General features: G+C 40.6%; 1 protein-coding gene and 1 long non-coding RNA gene across 3 annotated transcripts in view; one reads left to right on the top strand and one right to left on the bottom strand.

The window, feature by feature from the left end:
• The window catches only part of gsna (gelsolin a), a 24,320-nt gene extending 6,231 nt beyond the window's left edge, over positions 1-18,089 (top strand). Inside the window, exons 2-16 of the mRNA XM_034708874.1 lie at positions 3,213-3,413; positions 5,134-5,288; positions 5,432-5,593; positions 5,700-5,849; positions 5,925-6,014; positions 6,382-6,514; positions 7,136-7,440; positions 7,563-7,696; positions 8,928-9,018; positions 11,216-11,386; positions 12,274-12,448; positions 14,887-15,008; positions 15,086-15,163; positions 15,244-15,304; positions 17,161-18,089. Coding sequence (XP_034564765.1) covers positions 3,218-3,413; positions 5,134-5,288; positions 5,432-5,593; positions 5,700-5,849; positions 5,925-6,014; positions 6,382-6,514; positions 7,136-7,440; positions 7,563-7,696; positions 8,928-9,018; positions 11,216-11,386; positions 12,274-12,448; positions 14,887-15,008; positions 15,086-15,163; positions 15,244-15,304; positions 17,161-17,330 — 2,193 coding nt within the window. The 5' untranslated portion in view covers positions 3,213-3,217 and the 3' untranslated portion in view covers positions 17,331-18,089. The remainder of the gene's footprint in view (positions 1-3,212; positions 3,414-5,133; positions 5,289-5,431; positions 5,594-5,699; positions 5,850-5,924; positions 6,015-6,381; positions 6,515-7,135; positions 7,441-7,562; positions 7,697-8,927; positions 9,019-11,215; positions 11,387-12,273; positions 12,449-14,886; positions 15,009-15,085; positions 15,164-15,243; positions 15,305-17,160) is intronic.
• Positions 1,200-11,662, bottom strand: LOC117830667. 2 transcript variants are annotated; one of them, XR_004634817.1, is made up of 8 exons: positions 11,551-11,662; positions 11,249-11,360; positions 5,894-6,582; positions 5,665-5,812; positions 5,430-5,584; positions 4,995-5,271; positions 3,350-3,428; positions 1,200-1,594 (listed from the first exon to the last, which is right to left on the bottom strand). It is a non-coding gene; the product is annotated as an uncharacterized LOC117830667 (long non-coding RNA). The 2 variants fall into 2 exon arrangements; XR_004634816.1 differs by lacking the exon at positions 5,894-6,582.
• Positions 18,090-18,122: the final 33 nt, after the last annotated feature.

An 18,122-nucleotide genomic window follows, 5' to 3' on the forward strand; every position in this document is an offset into this window, starting at 1 on the left:
CTGAAACATTCCTTATACTGCACAGCGAGTCCAACTGTTACATAAGAGGAGAGCAGGAATGGGGGGAAAAAGGAACCCCTCATTTGTTGGCCTGGTTACATGAATTCGGAGCCACTTCCCTCTGTCAGGGTCATGAGCGGATTCTTGCCATGTTTGTGGGCAGACGTTTGCCTAGAAGAATGGATGAATCTCACTCCAGTGTGGTCGGTTAGTCATGCAAATTGAAATGCAGCTTGATCGAGCAGCATTCCTGTGGAAAACTGGACTCTGTGTTCATTTTGAACTGTGTGACCTTCTGTTTTAAAATAATTTGTTTCTCCTTAACTCGACTTTATTAGGGTGTCAATAGCAGGCTGTTGTGATGAGGAACACACCGTTGATAGGGATGCAACTCTAATCACAGACTGACAGACTAACTGTCATCATGTCAACGTGCAAAAAGAAATTGGGGGCCAGCTGAGCTCCGATGGTAGTGAAGGCACCCCATGTACAGAGGCTGTAGTCCCTGTCACACTGGTTGCAGTATTGATTTCTGGTGTTGACATGATTCAGTGATAGTCTTCCCCTTTTCTCTCCCCACTTTTCATGTCGCTCTCTCTCAAACTGTTTTATCCATTAGAGGCTGACAAATCAGATATGACAGTGAGAAGACAGAAAGTAAATCAGGGTCCTGTTCCCCTTCTTTTACTTCCCCATCAGACAGTGTTCAGTTTAATGTGAGAAATAACAGCTCAGTTATTTAAAGAGGGGCTTCAGAGTTAAACTTATATTGATGCAGTTCAAACTGTTAATGTGTCAAGTATCATTTGCAGCTGAAAAGATCTAATGATTTCTAAATCAGTAAAATCATTTCCATCATTATTTGAAGGGATCAATTTCTTAAATAAATAGCTGTAAGATAAACAGGAGCAGGTTGTTAGTGAAGGATCTCCTTCAGGATGAGACAACACTCATCTGCTCTGTACATTATCTTACATCATTAAAGGTTCTGGTTGTTTTTTTCTTGAGGTCTGGCTCTACTGGGAACACTGCCTCACTTCAGAGAAGTTATTTGCTCTCTCTTTGCAGTGTTGACTACGGAGGAGTTCACGGCTGGTGTGAGGTTGGTGTGTGTATCAGAGCTCAGTAGACCTGTTTAGTTGGTATACAAAAAACAGACCCAGAAGTTGATTAACAAACAAAGCTATGTCTGTATTTAATACCAAATGTAAAGCAGTGCAATGATGTGTCACTAATGGCAAGGCTTGTTAGCACGTAAGAAGCTATCATTAAAATGCATTTAAAAATAAAAGTTGTACTGCAGGTGGTTTTAAGCGTAACTCAATGAGAACACGACACCCTTAAAAAGACAGATTTCTATAATTTTATATTTCAAATCAGTAGAAAAAAACGTTCAATAATAATTAAATTCACTACAGATGAAAAACAATTTGTGAACACAAAATTAATAGTGTTGAAAAGTTTTCAGCAACAAGTTTCAAACTCACGCCCACCAGTACCCAGGCGCTGCTATCATTGAATTGAAGGTGAGTCAAATGTTCACCTCCTTTCAGCTTTGTTTTCATCTTGCACATTTCGTGTGTGTGAAATAGTCCTGTTGAATACGAGAAAAATGCAACCTTTATTGCAATGTGCGAACTTTGCAATAATGGTTACAAAGTGAGAAACAAATAATGAAGCATGTTAGCACGAACAAAGTTTCTATATTCTGCTGTTCTTGCTAAAACAGAACTTGTAAACATCACGTTCTCTCTGAATCTAAAATAAACCCACAGTGTGGTTTTTGTTCAACAACTAAATTTGCACCAGTTCATATTAAGGTAGCAGGTCGTTACTTTAAGCTTCAACTGGCTGCATCTAAAAATGGTGTGAAAGCATTTTTGTGAGCCTTCCATGCAACAAGTACAATGTACATGTGCTGAGTGAGTGAGGAGGCATTGCTTGGTTAAATTATATATTTTTTCTTATTTACAATAAACTCAGACTTGAATGTGTCCATTGTTAATGCTTAACATGAAACAATCTGAGAAATTACTACAGAGTCAAACAAACATATGCACATTAAAAGTCAGCAAATATGAAGAAACACAAGTTTTGAGTCTCTTCTTGCAGCAGTGGAACCCTTCATGTTTATTTTTCTTTAAAAATATCTGGCTAAACAGAACAGCTGATTTGCTTAATCTAAATCCTGGTCCACAAAAAACATCCAGACTCCTGTAAAAAAAGATTACAACAGGATGCCCAACTACCCTCTTAAAAATCTTAAACATCCACACATGCTGCTGAGAGGCCAGCTGGTTATAATCCACCAAGGCACAGGCACCTACTTCAAACTCTACATTGGGCGCCACATGTCCTCATGCTCTCAGATACGGCTCTAGGGTATGGTATGTGATAGCATGAATGTTAGGGTGAGAGAGTTGGTGCGTTTACCCGACTTTAACTTGAACTAGCTGCTGATGCATCCATTAAGCCTGTGCAACACAGCTGTGCTTTATGAGGATTTGCCATGGAGATGTGGAAAGCAGTGGACGTTTAGTAGATATGTGTGGCTCTGAATGAGTCAAAATTGGAGTATCTCTGGTGGAACTTGGATTCAAACATTCTCTATGGACTTTCAATAAATTTCAAGTTTGGCTCAATTGTTTCAGACAATCTTAGGTTGAAGTGACTACACTGAACCTTTAGGATAATTCATTTAAAAAGAAAATGACAAACCTAAAATTGCAGATTATATAGATGTGTTCAATCCCAAGTGTGTTTGAAGTTTGACTACATAGTTATTCAATATATAAAAGGTTGAAAGGAAGAAATGTGAAGTTCCATGTAAGCCTTGCCCTCCTTATATAGTATCATACAGTGTTTTATTTTGCCACTGTCCCTGGCAGTTATGACAACGTCTGAATCATTACTGCCAGGACTTCCTTTTCCTGCTGTAAAGGGGGAAACACCCTGAGCACAGAGCATCAGTGACTCACCCTGCTGAGCATCAATATTTAACTTTAACCCTAAACTTTATCTTTACATCCATGGAAATAACTCAGCCTAAAGGGGATTGGCTTTTTGTTTTCCAGAGCTAGCAAAAATACAGAGTCCCAGTCCCTTTTTAAAAAGCTTATTACAAAGCTCTTCTAATCTTATATCTGAAGTGTTACATCACTTGTTTATAAAGTAGAAAGCATGTAATCTGAGGGTTTGATTTTTCCCTGCAGGCAGGATGGCAGCTCACCACCCAGAGTTCGAGCGGGCCGGACAGAATCCAGGCCTCCAGATATGGAGGGTGGAGAACTTCGACCTGGTGCCCGTCCCAGAGAAACTGTATGGGGGATTTTACACTGGAGACGCCTACCTCGTCCTCAACACCATCAAGCAGCGCTCCGGGAACCTGCAGTACGACCTCCACTTCTGGTTGGGTGAGTACAGTAAATCTGTAAATAGAGAAAAACAGTACAGTCAAATAAAATGTTCACTTTAGAGCAAAAGCAAGTCTTGTGAAGAATTGAAGCTTGCTTTTCAAGTATTTCCCCTACGTATAAATAAGTATCAAGCTTGCCAGCGCCATATCTTCTGATTACAATGGATTGTATAATCAATAAAGTATTTTAAATTCAACAGGAAACAAAATTTTCAGGATCAATTATACTTAGGGTGTATTCTAGGGAAGTACCGATCCTACTTTTTATGTCCCGATACAGATATCGATACCCGATACCGTTACTAGCCGATCCGATCCTGGTATTGATTTAACGATCTCTATTCCTTAATGTGAAGATAGAAACATGTTTTGGCAACTTCAGGCTTTTCTGACTTTGTAAACCAAAATAAAATAAACTTTTTTTAAACTGACAGTATCATTATTTATGAGATTATAAATATGTACCAGCAGTTTGGTGAGTTAATCTTCATATCCAACAGATATTACAATTCAACTTAAACCTCAGCAGTGGATAAGAGGAATTAAATATTCTGTATAAAAAAAACTGCTTCAAATGAGAAAATAAAAAAAATATGTCAAGGTAGTGTTTCCAACAGAAGTACAGTGTACCTGTGGCTAGGGAGGAGGGCTATTAAAATCATTGAATACATTATTACCCTGCCCACCTTTGCCCTTACAGTTTCCCTTCTCCGCATCTGATATTGTGACAATATTAATCAGCAGTATATTTTATAAATGATGATGTAGGAGACGCACATGGCTGTTGTAAACACAGAAAAGCATAGAGCTGAGATTAATAGATCTGCCATATGGATATCGGCACTTTATATCGGCCCTTTGTCACCGATATCCGATCTAGCTTTTTGAGTCCGATTTAGCCGATATCCGATACCAGGATCGGATCGGTGCATCCCTAGTGTATTCTGTTGTTTGTATAGCCGTGTTGCCAAACCTGAAATGGCTAATCCGAGTTTTTCCCAGTGCACCTACAATCCTACTGCTGACCATGCATTTCTATCCTGCTGGACAGTAATTCCATTTGACAGTGTCCCTGCAGACGACAGCTTAAATTTGAAATATTAACCCTGGAGGATGAGAAGGGAAGATGTGAGATGTAGACATGTTGAGAAAAGCACATATATTCTGCCGTTTAAACCACACTGCGACTGCTGTGTGTTATTTATGTGCAGTGTAACCTCCTGCTCACACTGATCAGCCTCTATAGACGTTACAGGGGAAGTCATGTTTTTTTTTATCAGCGGCTGTAGCTTAAATATCGAACGAGGACACAGTGAAATTTCATAGCAAAGATTTCTGACAGGAAACTGCGTATATGACTCCTAACCAGGTAATCATAGTATTGAGCTTCAATCAATCAGTGATGTTTTGACTGATTTTATACGCACTAGGTCAGCCTGATTGATTATGGAAACAGCATTTACCAGCCAGATGTGATGTAACCCTCTTACGCTGCTGAACCCCTCTGTGGGTCAGGAAGTCAAATAATGTCACATGATGGAATGTGTCTGCTGGGATTGGACCCCTGCTGCTTACGCACATTGATCTCCTGACCCACTGAGTCCGCAGTGAGGGAATCCCTCACACACAATGTGTCGCTCTCTGGGTACAGTTTGACTGCTGCAACAAAAGGAGGACCATGATTGACTTGGAGCATGTCTGTGGATCGTGTTTTGTAGGTGATCTTTGCAGCCAGGATGAGAGCGGCTCAGCGGCCATCTTTACGGTACAAATGGACGACTTCCTTGGAGGGAAACCCATCCAGTACAGAGAGGTGCAGGGATACGAGTCCAAAACCTTTCTTGGCTACTTCAAGTCTGGAATCAAGTACATGGTAAGAAATCCTGTTATAGCTACAATATGCACTCTGCAGAGTTTTTTTTAAATCAGGGATTATAAATCAAATATTTCACACAAGTTGTATTTTTTGCCCTTCATCAAAATTTGCATTTTTTAAATATATTTTGTGTCTTACAGAAAGGGGGCGTTGCATCTGGTTTCAAGCACGTGGTTACCAATGAGGTGGTTATGCAGCGGGTGCTTCAGGTCAAAGGCCGCCGAGCTGTCAGGGCAACAGAGGTGGCCGTCAGCTGGGACAGCTTCAACCAGGGAGACTGTTTCATCCTGGACCTGGGAGATGTGAGTCAGACTGAGTGAAACATGACAAACATGGTCTCTTTTATATCAAACACAAAGTGGACATTATTCACCTTCTTCTCCATCTGCTCTTCTTTCTGCTGAACAGGAGATCTATCAGTGGTGCGGCTCTCAGAGTAACCGCTTTGAGAAGCTGAAGGCTACCCAGGTGGCTAAGGGTATCCGTGATAACGAGCGCAGCGGGAGGGCCCGAGTGTACGTCTGTGAAGAGGGGGTGGAGAGAGAGAAGATGATAGAGGTGAGACCAGTGATCAATGCAACCAAATGATGTCCCAAACTGACCTCCGTGTTAAATTTCTGCTTCTGCTTTTAGGTTTTGGGACCTAAACCAGATCTGCCTCCAGGAGCCTCAGATGACATCAAAGCTGATGCTTCAAACAGGAAGAGAGCCAAACTCTACAAGGTGAGATACGAGTGGAGGTCAAAAATCCTGCTCAGTTCAGTTTTGTCATCAACAATGAAACATATTGCAATTCAAAGATAAAGTATCTGTTACAAATGATGCAAGGTAATTAAAGCTTATGTTATATACTGTAGATGCAGATCAAGTTATACATGCACATGAGCTAGAGGACTATCTTTAAGTTTTATATATTGAGTTAAAACATCTTAGTTTCCCATGAAACCTGCTGACAGTTATTTCAAGGCAGCCAATAACTAGCAGATTAAAAGCCCCAGAAGGATGAAGCAAGGTGCTTTGACTGTTATTTCTCAGTGTCATCTCTTGTCTCTTACTAACCTCTCTCTCATCTCTGCCCTCCTCCTTTTAGGTATCTAATGCCAACGGGGGCATGACCATCGCACTGGTGGCCTCAGAGAACCCGTTTGCACAGAGCGCCCTGGAGTCTGGAGACTGCTTTATCCTGGACCATGGCTCTGACGGCAAGATCTTCATCTGGAAAGGTCAGTGCAGCTTGCTGTAGTTGATGTCCTGTTTGTTTATTTAGTCTTCTCAGCTGGACGTTGTTTACCTGAACAGATGCTGAGCGGTTCAAGGTATGACAATTGCACACTGGGGGTCATATCTACAACTTGGGCTGGTGTTGAGACATTTTGGGGGCTTTTTTCTTTTTCCACTTTAGTGAATGATGTAGTTAATCTGACTGGACATCATGTGTTATAAGTGAGCCGAAGAGGTGTTGACAGGAAGGTTTTCACCTTTAGAAAGAGCTAGGCCAGCTGTTTCTCCATGACGCCAGTTTTTATGCTAAGCCTCACACACTTTCTCCTGACTTTAGCTTCATATAATTCATTCAGACATTAGAGAGCTAATGTAAGGAGAAAGTTAAGTGATTTTAACAAAGCTTCATTCAGGAGTTTTGTATTTTTTTTCACAAATATTAAGACAAACGTGATATTGTCACTTTTTTCAACACTTACATAAATCACTCCAACACAAAACTTGAAAACTAATTGGGGAAAAGTCTTTCTATCATTTTTAAAAGAAGAAAATCTCCCTTGTTAATTTATTTATTCTGGTATTATTTTATATTCCTGCTCAGCTATCTTTTCTCTTGCTTACAGGCAAAGACGCCAACATGGACGAGCGAAAGGCAGCGATGAAAGCAGCTGATGAGTTCATCAAGAAGATGGGTTACCCTAAACACACTCAGGTGGAGATCCTGCCTGAGATGGGCGAGACGCCGCTCTTCAAACAGTTCTTCAAAAACTGGCGGGACAAAGATCAGACCGTGGGCCTGGGCATCGCCTACATCGCTAACAGCATCGCCAAGATCGAGAAGGTGCCGTTCGACGCCTCCAGCCTGCACGAGTCTGCTGCCATGGCCGCCCAGCACAACATGGTGGATGACGGCACCGGAGAGAAACAGGTGAGAGGATGGAGACCTTTGCACCAGGGAGCACAAAGCCTCAGTCCATAAAAATCTATGCATTATAAGCAATGTACTCACGCTTTTACTATTGTAATAGAGATGTTTCGTTGTTTTGACAGATCTGGCGTATTGAGGGATCCGACAAGGTGTCAGTGGACCCGTCCACGTATGGACAGTTCTTTGGAGGAGACAGTTACATCATCCTTTACAACTACCGTCATGGAGGACGTCAGGGACACCTCATCTACATGTGGTGAGAACACAGGGCTGATTGTCTGATAGCTGATAAAATTGAAGCAGGCCAGTTTTGATGTCAAAAATAGTCCACCTTTATATATATATATATCTTTCAAGTGCTAAATACAAACCACATGAACCATGTCAGTCAATGTTTCACTTTGAAACCTGAGTACAATATGAATATAAGGTGAAGGAGTTATGTGGATTTTTGCACTAGTAGCATCACAAAGCAAAGTTTTATGCAAGACCGTTATTGCTTTATATTGAGTTTATATATTTATATTATGTCCTAAAATGACTGCTATGCACAAGCACTTACACATGAGGTTACACGCTTAACAATCTATTGATCTGCAGGAATCTATGATACCAAAAAGCAGCAGAGCAGTTTGATGATTTGTTTAAGTTAGGCTTTAAGTTCAAAGATGAAGCAGTTATGTAAAAGTTCAGTTTTTAGTTTTATGAACGAAATGCATTCAACAAATTTGTTAGTCATCAAAGTTTAACAGAATGAGTTTGGTCTAGCTTAGCAGTAAATCGCACACCTCATGTACAGAGGCTAGTGTTGGTAGTTCAGTTTCCCACCCTATCCACTGTTCTGCTCTTTCAAAATAGGCATGAAAAAAGCCCCTAAATTAATCTCCCAATAAATTCTAAGCTCAACAATCTCCAAAGAGTGCCTTTAAGAGGTAAACAGGGCGTGGTATGGAGCATGGAAAATGTTCCTGAGATGTAAATAGAACTTCAATGAATGAGTATTTCAGTGTTTCTGCTTTACGACAGTAATAGAACATGCTGTTTGCTTGTTTTAGTCTTTAAGATATAAGTTTCCTTCCCTTTAAAATAAAGGTTGATTCCTATTTTTTCTAAGAATCAACCTTTATTTTACCCTGAAATAAGTAAACAGGAAATCTTTATTCCACTGGTGTCCAGATCAAAAAGCAAACTCAGGAGGAAATTGCTTGTTGAGAGACTAATGTCAAATAGAGTTAAGAAAAGACCACTAATGGGAATAAGAGCAGGAGAACACATTGTGTTCCTTCTTTAAAGCAACAGATCTAATCAATAATCTCATGAAGTGGTTTCATCCTGCCTCATGTTAAGAAGTTTAAAGAACACAGAGGTCCATACTTTAGTTTTATTTGTATTTAAGCTCTGGCCTCAGAGGGATATGGAGCTGTTCATTGAGCCACAGTCTGTCTCCATTATGATCCAAGCAATAAATAGATTCACATTGTTCCCAGGCAGGGAATGGACTCCAGTCAGGATGAGATCGGGGCCTCTGCCATCCTCGGCGCCCAGCTGGATGAGGAGCTTGGCGGTGGTCCTGTGCAGGTAACACACTCAACTCCTCCTCCGGATGCATTTTCTTTATCTAATTCATTTCATGCACCTATTTTCATCTCATCATTCATTTTTTTTAGATCTCCGTCCTCTGGCTTACTCAGCGCTGTCACCTCCTTCCTGACCTTTAAATCCTTTTACTCTGTCTCCTCTCCCTGATTGTTTCCCTGCTGCTGCTTCCGTCCTCCTCCGTTTCCTTTTCTGTGTCTTCAGGTTGTTGGTGCTCCTATAACCACTCAGGTATCCTCCCTGCCTGCCTTGTTCCTTATCTCCAAAATGAGTCACAGGATTTTGTCCAGAGCCAGGGTTAAAAAATGAATATCTAGATTTTTTTTTAAAAGTTCTGTTTTCTTCACCTTTAAGAGTTAATGAATGAGATCATATTGAATCATGATCAAACACAAACAGGACATTCCAGTGTGGATGTTAGTGGGAGGACCCCTCCTACTTTGTCGCCAGCTTTGTCTGCTCCACAAAATAAAAACTCTGTTTCCAAATCTGCCACAGCCAACTCCATAAAGAGGGTTTAACTTGTCAATGAGTTCTAAAACTAGAGTTTGGAAATAACTGCAGAGATCCTAAAACCAGATCGGTCTGAAGACTTTGAGTGGTTCGGATCATACTTGGCTCTGAACTCGTGTGGTTCTTCATTCTTTAATTTCTGTGTTCTGTGTTTTACTCCACTCATCAAGCGTGTCCTCATTTTGCATGTTCAACCTCCGAGTCCACCACTTTGGACTTTGCTGTGGAAACACTGCGTCTGTTTGAGGGAGTTCTGCATGGAAGACACTCACTTGTCAATTCTGTTTGTTGAATGTATTTTCCATCACTGACGTTAGACCCACTTTATAAACGGCAGCTCTAACTGGTCAGGATGAAGAGAGAAGCATTTCAGCTGAAACTTTTGCATCTGACCATTGTCCAAAGACAGACCACTTAAACATTACTTTACAGTTTTTAACAGCTGATCGTGTCACATTTATTTTATTTACAATTTCCTATCTCTGTTTCTCAAACTAGAGAGCAGCTGTCTCACAAAACCCAGAACATTTAAATTCAACCCACTTTATTTTACCTCACAATGGTTTCCACATATTTGCACTGACTGAATATCTGAGTTTTTAAATAGAATAAGAACTGATCATATAAGAAGACACAGTTAATGGGGGCGCCATTGGCCTAAGCGTGCAGCCCAAAGTCCTTGTTGCAGCGGTCGCAGGTTGGACCATTTGCTGCATGTCTTCCCTACTCTCTGCTCCCCGCATTTCCTGTATCATATAGGCTGACCAATCCATAAAAGGCACAAATGGCCAAAAACATAACTTTAAAAAACAAAAACAACGGTTTATGGTAAAATAATCACACTGAACAACATAACAAGAGTAGAATAACATCTGAATGAAAGTTTGAGAAAGACTTTTGCCTAAATATTGTGTCAAAATTAAACTTGGACTCATGAAATATCCAAAATTAGTAGTAATGCAGATACAACACTAAGGGAACAAGCATGCATTTTCCTTTCATACCTTAAAGTTGACACATTATGACTTGCACTGACAAAGTACTGAGGTTAGATAACCAGTATTGGATGGATTTTTTTTTCATGAGTCCACACGCAATAAAAGTCAAATATTGATCAAAGTGCAGAACAGAGGCCTGGAGGGAACCAAGTTATCTACAAAGTCACACAAAGACAGTTTCTTATCGAAGTAAACAAAGCTCAAAGAAGGAATGAGCGTTGGGAATGTTTGTATCATTGATGTGAAGGACTGTAAAATGACTGATTTTAACGCCTTAGTTCTCTCCTCTAAACTCAGGATTAGTATCATTTGTTGCGATGACTGGTTGTGGAAAAGAACAGACTGCTTTAAATATTTATGACTGACGCTGTAGACCAAACACACAGATTATAGTCCTTTAGACACTGACTGCATCATAACTCAGAACCTTTGTTTTTCAAACCTTACATCCATGTGGCTCAGCCCCATGCTGCCACCTTGTGTCTGTAGTTGGTATTGCAGTAGAGATTTTCACATTGCTGATGCATAATTCAAAACACGCTGTATAGTAGAGTCTGTCTGATGTGATTTGGTTGCACGCCTTCATAAAATAAAGCCTGATGTATGATGAATCACTGTAACAACCGTCTTCTTACTCTCCAGTTGTGTTTTTTTAATCTGTGCACCAGGTGAGGGTGATGCAGGGCAAGGAGCCAGCTCACCTGATGAGTCTATTTGGAGGACAGCCCATGGTGGTCTACAAGGGAGGAACGTCCCGAGAGGGAGGTCAGTCCGCTCCTGCAGAGACTCGACTCTTCCAGGTGCGCTCCAACTCTGCAGGACACACCAGAGCGGTGGAGGTAAGAGGACACACAGATTTAACATTCATTATCTGACTTCACCACAAGAACAGATGTTTCTGTCAGGTTTAGACAAAAAACAAAAGAAGAGGATCCAAAGTGTAGACTGAAAAGAAAAGTTTCATGAACAAAAAAAAAACATCAGGAGATAAAACAAAACTTACTTAATACAAATCCACGGGGAAAAAAACAGGAACACAGGAAGTCATGGTAACACTCGGGTAAGACAGGGCAATGAACTGACACAGACACTAAATACTAACCGGGGCAATCAGACACAGGTGAGACAACGAGACACAGGTGGGACTAATGAGGGTGCAATCAAACTGGAGGGAAGACGAGAGCAGGAAGTAAAACTAAACCGGATACACAGGGAGCAATAACTACAAAATAAAACAGGAAATATGATAGACTATACACAGACAAGGAATACACAGACATGAGGGAAGGAGAACATAAAACCCACTCAGGAAATAACTGAAATATAAAGCCAAGGCATGAAACTAAATAAACCTGAACTGAAACAAGAACAACCAAATATAACTAATAGAAAACTTAGAACTGACCAAAACATGACTGTTAAAGGAAGTCTGGTATTTTCTTACAACTTAAAAATGCCATTAACATCTTAAAACCCAGCAGTGATTCGACCCCTCAGCAGAAACAGATATTGTCCTATCCAAAGCCTAATTTATTATTTTCCACTGCATGAACCAAAACACAAACTGAGTCCTTTACAGTCTTTCAAGATAACAGGAACTTTTGATCAAGAGTGTTATTATTCATGCACATAGACCACAATCTACTGAATATAAATTGTAAGACCCTGCAGTTAAAAGACCGTCAGTAAAAGCTGTATGTTAACCTTCATCTTTGTCTCTATGCAGCTTGACGCTGCGTCCTCCAACCTGAACGCCAATGATGCCTTCGTTCTGGTGACCCCTGGTGGCTCCTTCACGTGGGTGGGAGTGGGTGCCAGTGACACCGAAAAGCAGGGAGCCCAGCAGCTGTGTGACATCCTGGGCGTGTCGACATCTGAGCTCTCTGAGGGAGGAGAAGCTGGTAGGGAATACAATGTGACACTGAAAGCCGTTATTATTATTTAACATACTCTTAATTCTCTCTTTGTCTAATGCAGACTGCGGTCAAGCTGCTTCAATAGCGCTTTCAGAGAAGGTTTAATCGTCCTCTTTTTGTACTTCAGCTAAAAGGAGTGCTTGTGTTCATCTATATTAAAACAAAGGCGGCATGATTGCATCACTCTTAAGATGTTTTCAGTAACTTGCAATTTGCTTGCAGAGCTAGAGGAGAAACTGGAATCTCTGCCAGCCGTTTCAAACAGAAAACCTCTGGCAACAGAAATAAAACGATTCAATTTTTTATAAACACTCTGCTTTTAAGGGCTAGCCTCAGGCTACTAAAGACTAGAGAACAGAGCTTTACTCCTGTATTACTGTGAGCCTAAGCTCAGAGTTTATGGCCTTTATTTCTCAAAGTTCACAGAGTTAACTGCTGAAGAGTGACGTGTTGGATTTGTCACAGGATCTGTGATGTGTTAAAATAGTTGAAAGGTACCTAGCTGTGAAACTTTTTCACATCATGATTCAGAATTGATGAAACTTGAAAAACGATATGGTTTGGTTGTGTCTGGTAAACCTTTGAAGCCGCAGTAAGCAGTGTGTTACATCAACGTTTGATCAAATGTGTAATCTGAGGGTTGTAGTTGCAGCTCAGCTGTTTCTCAGTCACACTCTTTGTTTATACATATATACAAAGTCAGTTACTAGATAGTGAATACATATTGAAACATTTACTAACTGGAGAGCCGGATACTTCCCCCAGGTGATTAAGGACTCTGATCAATGTCAGGTTTGCTCTGTGTCTGCTGGCTGACTTGTAAACAGCCGTCTAATGGTGAGTGAGCCGTGACAAGTTTAAAGGTGATTCAGGTGTGGCTTGTCCCATTTCCCCAGAATCACTGGTGATTTCATTCCTGCAGCTCAAAGACAACAGTTTGACATTTTGGGGGACAAGTCTGTTGGTTTTCTTCCTGAAGGACAGACAAAACAATTGATACCACTCAAACAATATGAAGCAAGGTGGAGAGGATCAAATTCAACCCATATGAACTTCTACGATTGGTTATGATTAAACAGTAGCAATACTACCAATTACTGAGCTTTAAAAGTAAGTAAGTAAGTAAATTTTATTTAGTATAGCACCTTTCATAGAATAAAATCACAAAGTGCTTTACAGAAAAAATATTCAATTTCAAAATGAAATCATAAAAAAATGAAATCATAAAACATTAAAAGAAACAGACAATAGAATAATTAAAACATTAGTCTGTACAAGGTGAGTCGAAGGCCTACAGGAAGAGTGATCCACAATGTTGGTGCCACCACTTCAAAAGCACGGTCACCTTTTGTCCTTAGAAGAGCTTGAGGGACAACCAGCAAGCCCTGGTCAGAAGACCTGAGTGACCTACTGGGTAGGTAGGGGTGGAGCAGGTCGGAGCCTGACCTTGCAGAGCTCTATACACAAAAACAAGAACCTTAAAATGAATCCTAAATTTAACTGGAAGACAATGTAGAGAAGATAGGATAGGAGTGATGTGGGTTGTCCGGCTGGACTTGGTCAACAGCCTTGCAGCAGGGTTCTGGACTAACTGAAGACGATGGAGGGACGACTTACTGAGACAGGTGAAAAGTGAATTACAATAGTCCAGTCAGGATGAAACAAAAGCATGAATGATCATTTCCAGTTCAGGATGTGACACAACAGACCTAAGTGTGGCAATGTTTCGTAAATGAAAGAAACATGACCGGGACAACTGTTTTATGTAGTGATCGAAAAAGATGGACTGATCAAATATAACTCCAAGATTTCTGAGTTTAGACTGGACAGTAGAAGAGAGAGAACCAATACACTGAGCAACCTTGGAAGCTATAGTATCAGAACCAACGATAAGGACCTCTGTCTTGTCAGCATTTAGCTGCAGGAAGTTTTCAGCCATCCAGTCCTTAATGGCAGTCAGACAATCAACCAAAAACAATCAGTTTGTCTGTATCATCAGTTCTAAAAGACACATACAGCTGGATATCAGCAGTATAACAGTGATAAGAAATACCCTTGAATTTGCTGATAATGTGACTCAAGGGCAGCAAATAGAAGGCAAATAATATAGGGCCCAATACAGAACCCTGAGGGACACCACAGAAGAGAGCAGCAGTTTCAGACATGTATGGACACTGAAAAACTCCTGTCAGAGATAGGAGGGGAAGAAAAGTGCTCATTTCTTACGATTAGCTGTATGCTGTGTGCATGTTTACACGTGATTATTACATTCTGACTCTAAGCTACAGTTCAGCTACGTCTCTTGCTGTGATTTCATAGTGAATATGGATATTTTAAAACATGTCAAAATATCCCTACGAGCAAATTTAGGTTTTCTCTTCCTTTCTCTCTGTTAACCTGAAATGTCTCTTTACTCCTCACAGATCAGTTCTGGGAGGCTCTGGGAGGAAAGACAGAATACCGCACTTCCACCAGACTCAAGGACAAGATGGATGCTCATCCACCCAGACTCTTCGCCTGCTCCAATAAAACCGGGAACTTCATTGTAAGTCTTCAGGCTTCCTCTAAAGGAGACACACTACATCCAAACATGCCCCCTTAATCCTTCTCCTGCTCCCTCAGATCGAGGAGGTGCCCGGGGAGATGACCCAGGAAGACCTCGCCACTGATGATGTCATGATCCTGGACACCTGGGAGCAGGTGAAGAAAGCTGCTTTGAGATCATGAAGCACAGCAGAGTCATGAAAGAAACATTTATGTTAACAATTTTTCTGTTTTAGGTGTTTGTCTGGATCGGAAATGAAGCGCAGGAGGAGGAGAAGACTGAATCGATGGCTTCTGGTGAGGACAAAAATAAAACCACATCACATAAAATATAACACTTTATATTATTGAACACACAATCTTTCTAAGTAGATTAAAGAACAACAGGTAGTTTTGACCAAGTAATCGGATTGGACAAGGGCTGATATAGAGTACACCAACACTAGGACTCCTCACACTAATTGAGTTGGTGTAGCTTTATGATTTAATACTGTATGCTGCTTGTTTAACTGATGTTTAAAGGCACTGTCACACTCAAGGTCCGTATGTTGGACTGAATATAAGCATGACTTCTGACTTCTGTGTTCTTTGGCTGGCAGCCTTTCGCCTTCAACCTAATCACAGCAGAGCAGATATTCAGGGCTTCACTCCTCTCATGTGACATTGCTTCATTTACCCTCCATCCAGTGAAATTCTCTCTAAGTTATCCTCGTTATCCACACCTTGCTTTATCGATGTACGCATGTAATCTAGTAGGTAGAGAGGGCACATTTCTCTACCACACCCTCCAGGGATGCACCTACATTTGTGCAAATAATAAAAGGAACAAATGAATTAAGTTATCAGAAAGACGGCGGATGAAAGATTACAGACCTTCAATAGCTAGATATAAAATAGCTTCCTTTTTGTTGAAATATTTGATTTTTTACTTTGGCACTGGGGATGTAAGGTAATTTCTAAAAAAAATGTGCTTAAAAACTAACATGAAAAAAAAGCTTTTTGACCCTCCTGTTATGTTCATTTCTCAGGAACGCAATAATGTGCCTGGGTCAATTTGACCCAGGGCATATTCAATTATCCGAAAGTGTCAGAACCCCCAAAAAATCCCAATTAACATTTTTTTAAATTACATTATTAACTCCATTACTAACCTTATAAATCAATATTTGACTGCTGGGTCAAATTGACCCCCGAACAGTATGTATGTAATATAAACATGCAGGGGGGTTGCAAATATGTTAAAGGAACCGTTTTTAAAAATATGTTGATTACGCTAATTAAGCCAAGCAGCCGAAAAAATAATTTCAATATATATAAATATATATTTTTTAACTTTGAAATGGGTCAATCTGACCCGGAACATAACAGTAGGGTTAATGGTTTACTTTGTCTTCTTATGACTAACTTTTATAGTCTTAGGACTGCAGGATGGTTGGATGGTTGTCGCACCCTTATGTCCAACATCTCCTAAGATAAAACAAGAAGGCATTTCAGCTTCCAGTCCTTAGTTCCTCTCTTGTCATTAAACTCTAAAGTCTGTGGAGAAAGAAAAAGAAAATCTATTTCACTGGATTCACAATCTGTGATGAGTAGTAACATCATGGTATGCGTTCTCAGAAGAGGACACAACTGTCATGCAGTAAGATTTTTTAGGGGTTGGCTTTTTGTTCCATGTCATTTATCAAAATTGCCAAACAGCTGCTTTGCAACGCTCAGCTAATTGTCTCCTGGCTCAAGCATGCTATTTACCAAGCTTCCATGGTGATAGAGAATGGTATCAATCCTGACATCTAACCTTCAGGGAAAAATGGCTAATGAGCAAAGTCAGACTAATTCTTACATCTGTTACTCAGGGGCAAGACAATTCCTGGGTTTAAGAAATCAACACTTATTCTGGCAAATTTCTTATCAAGCATTTTTTGAGTATTAGTAAAGAGGCAGGATTTGTAGAGTGTCACTGGCAGAAGTTATTGGATCGTGGCATTGAATATTTTTGGCTACGTGTCTCTCATCAGTTGGCATATCTCCAAAATCTGATGTTTTATTCTTCTCGTGCCGTTACGTGAAGCTAATCAACATTATTCTGCTGCGTTTATGATTCCGGTTTCCTCTGTGACAAACACTAACTCAAGCCTCTCCCTGATCTTCCTCAGCTGCCCGATACATCGAGACAGATCCGGCTAACAGAGACCGCAGGACACCCATCGTCAAGATCAAGCAGGGCTTTGAGCCGCCAACCTTCACCGGCTGGTTCCTGGGCTGGGACCACGAGTACTGGACCAGCGACCCTCTGGAGCGCGCCATGGCTGAACTCGCCCTGTGACACCTCAGCTGGCTCCCCCCTTGCCTATCTCCTTACCTGTGACCTCCCCCTTGCTCTTGCAAGCATTGAGCTCTATCACAAGACTTTTTCAGCTGCAATACACCCTGAAAATGAGAGGGTTTCTTTTTTACTTCGAGGGATACAGGTTCACCTTGTCTCACAGGCTACATTGATGCTTTTAAATCTGTTATTAAGGCAGCCAATAGAAACAGAGTTTTAGCAGAAGATAGACTTCCTGTAGGGTTTTGCACTAAAAAGAATCTACTTGTTTAACTTTCATCAGACAATCTTTCTCATTTGTTTCATACTTTGATTTTAAAACCTGTTAACTAGTGAAATGAAGTCACAAAAACACATGCAATGACAGTTTAAAGTCTTGGTGTGCTGAAAGGTCGGAAAACTCACTGCCAGGAAAACACAGCTTTCAAAAAACAACACAACCAATGCCTTAATAATCTCTCCTTTAGTCTAAAGCAACCCTGATTCTAATGAAGGTACTGTTCTAATTTTAGGATGGCTTACAGGCAGGCTGTCTGCACCTTTAGTGAAGATGCCTTTTATCATATTTATTATTTTAGAACACAGATTCATGCCCTGGAAGCTTGTGTGATGCTGTACTAACCAACTTCATCGGGAAACCAACGCTTTGCTGCTTTTCAAACCAAACCTTCTCAAACTGGTCGTGTCGTCTGTGGCACCGTCTAGAGGTTTCCTTGACACCTTGTTATCATCATTTCAATAAAACAAATGAAACGTGAAGTGTTTTGTCTTTGCTTGCTTTGCAAAAACTGA

The sequence above is a fragment of the Notolabrus celidotus genome, chromosome 19 (assembly GCF_009762535.1).
Source record: "Notolabrus celidotus isolate fNotCel1 chromosome 19, fNotCel1.pri, whole genome shotgun sequence".
NCBI lineage: Eukaryota > Metazoa > Chordata > Actinopteri > Labriformes > Labridae > Notolabrus > Notolabrus celidotus.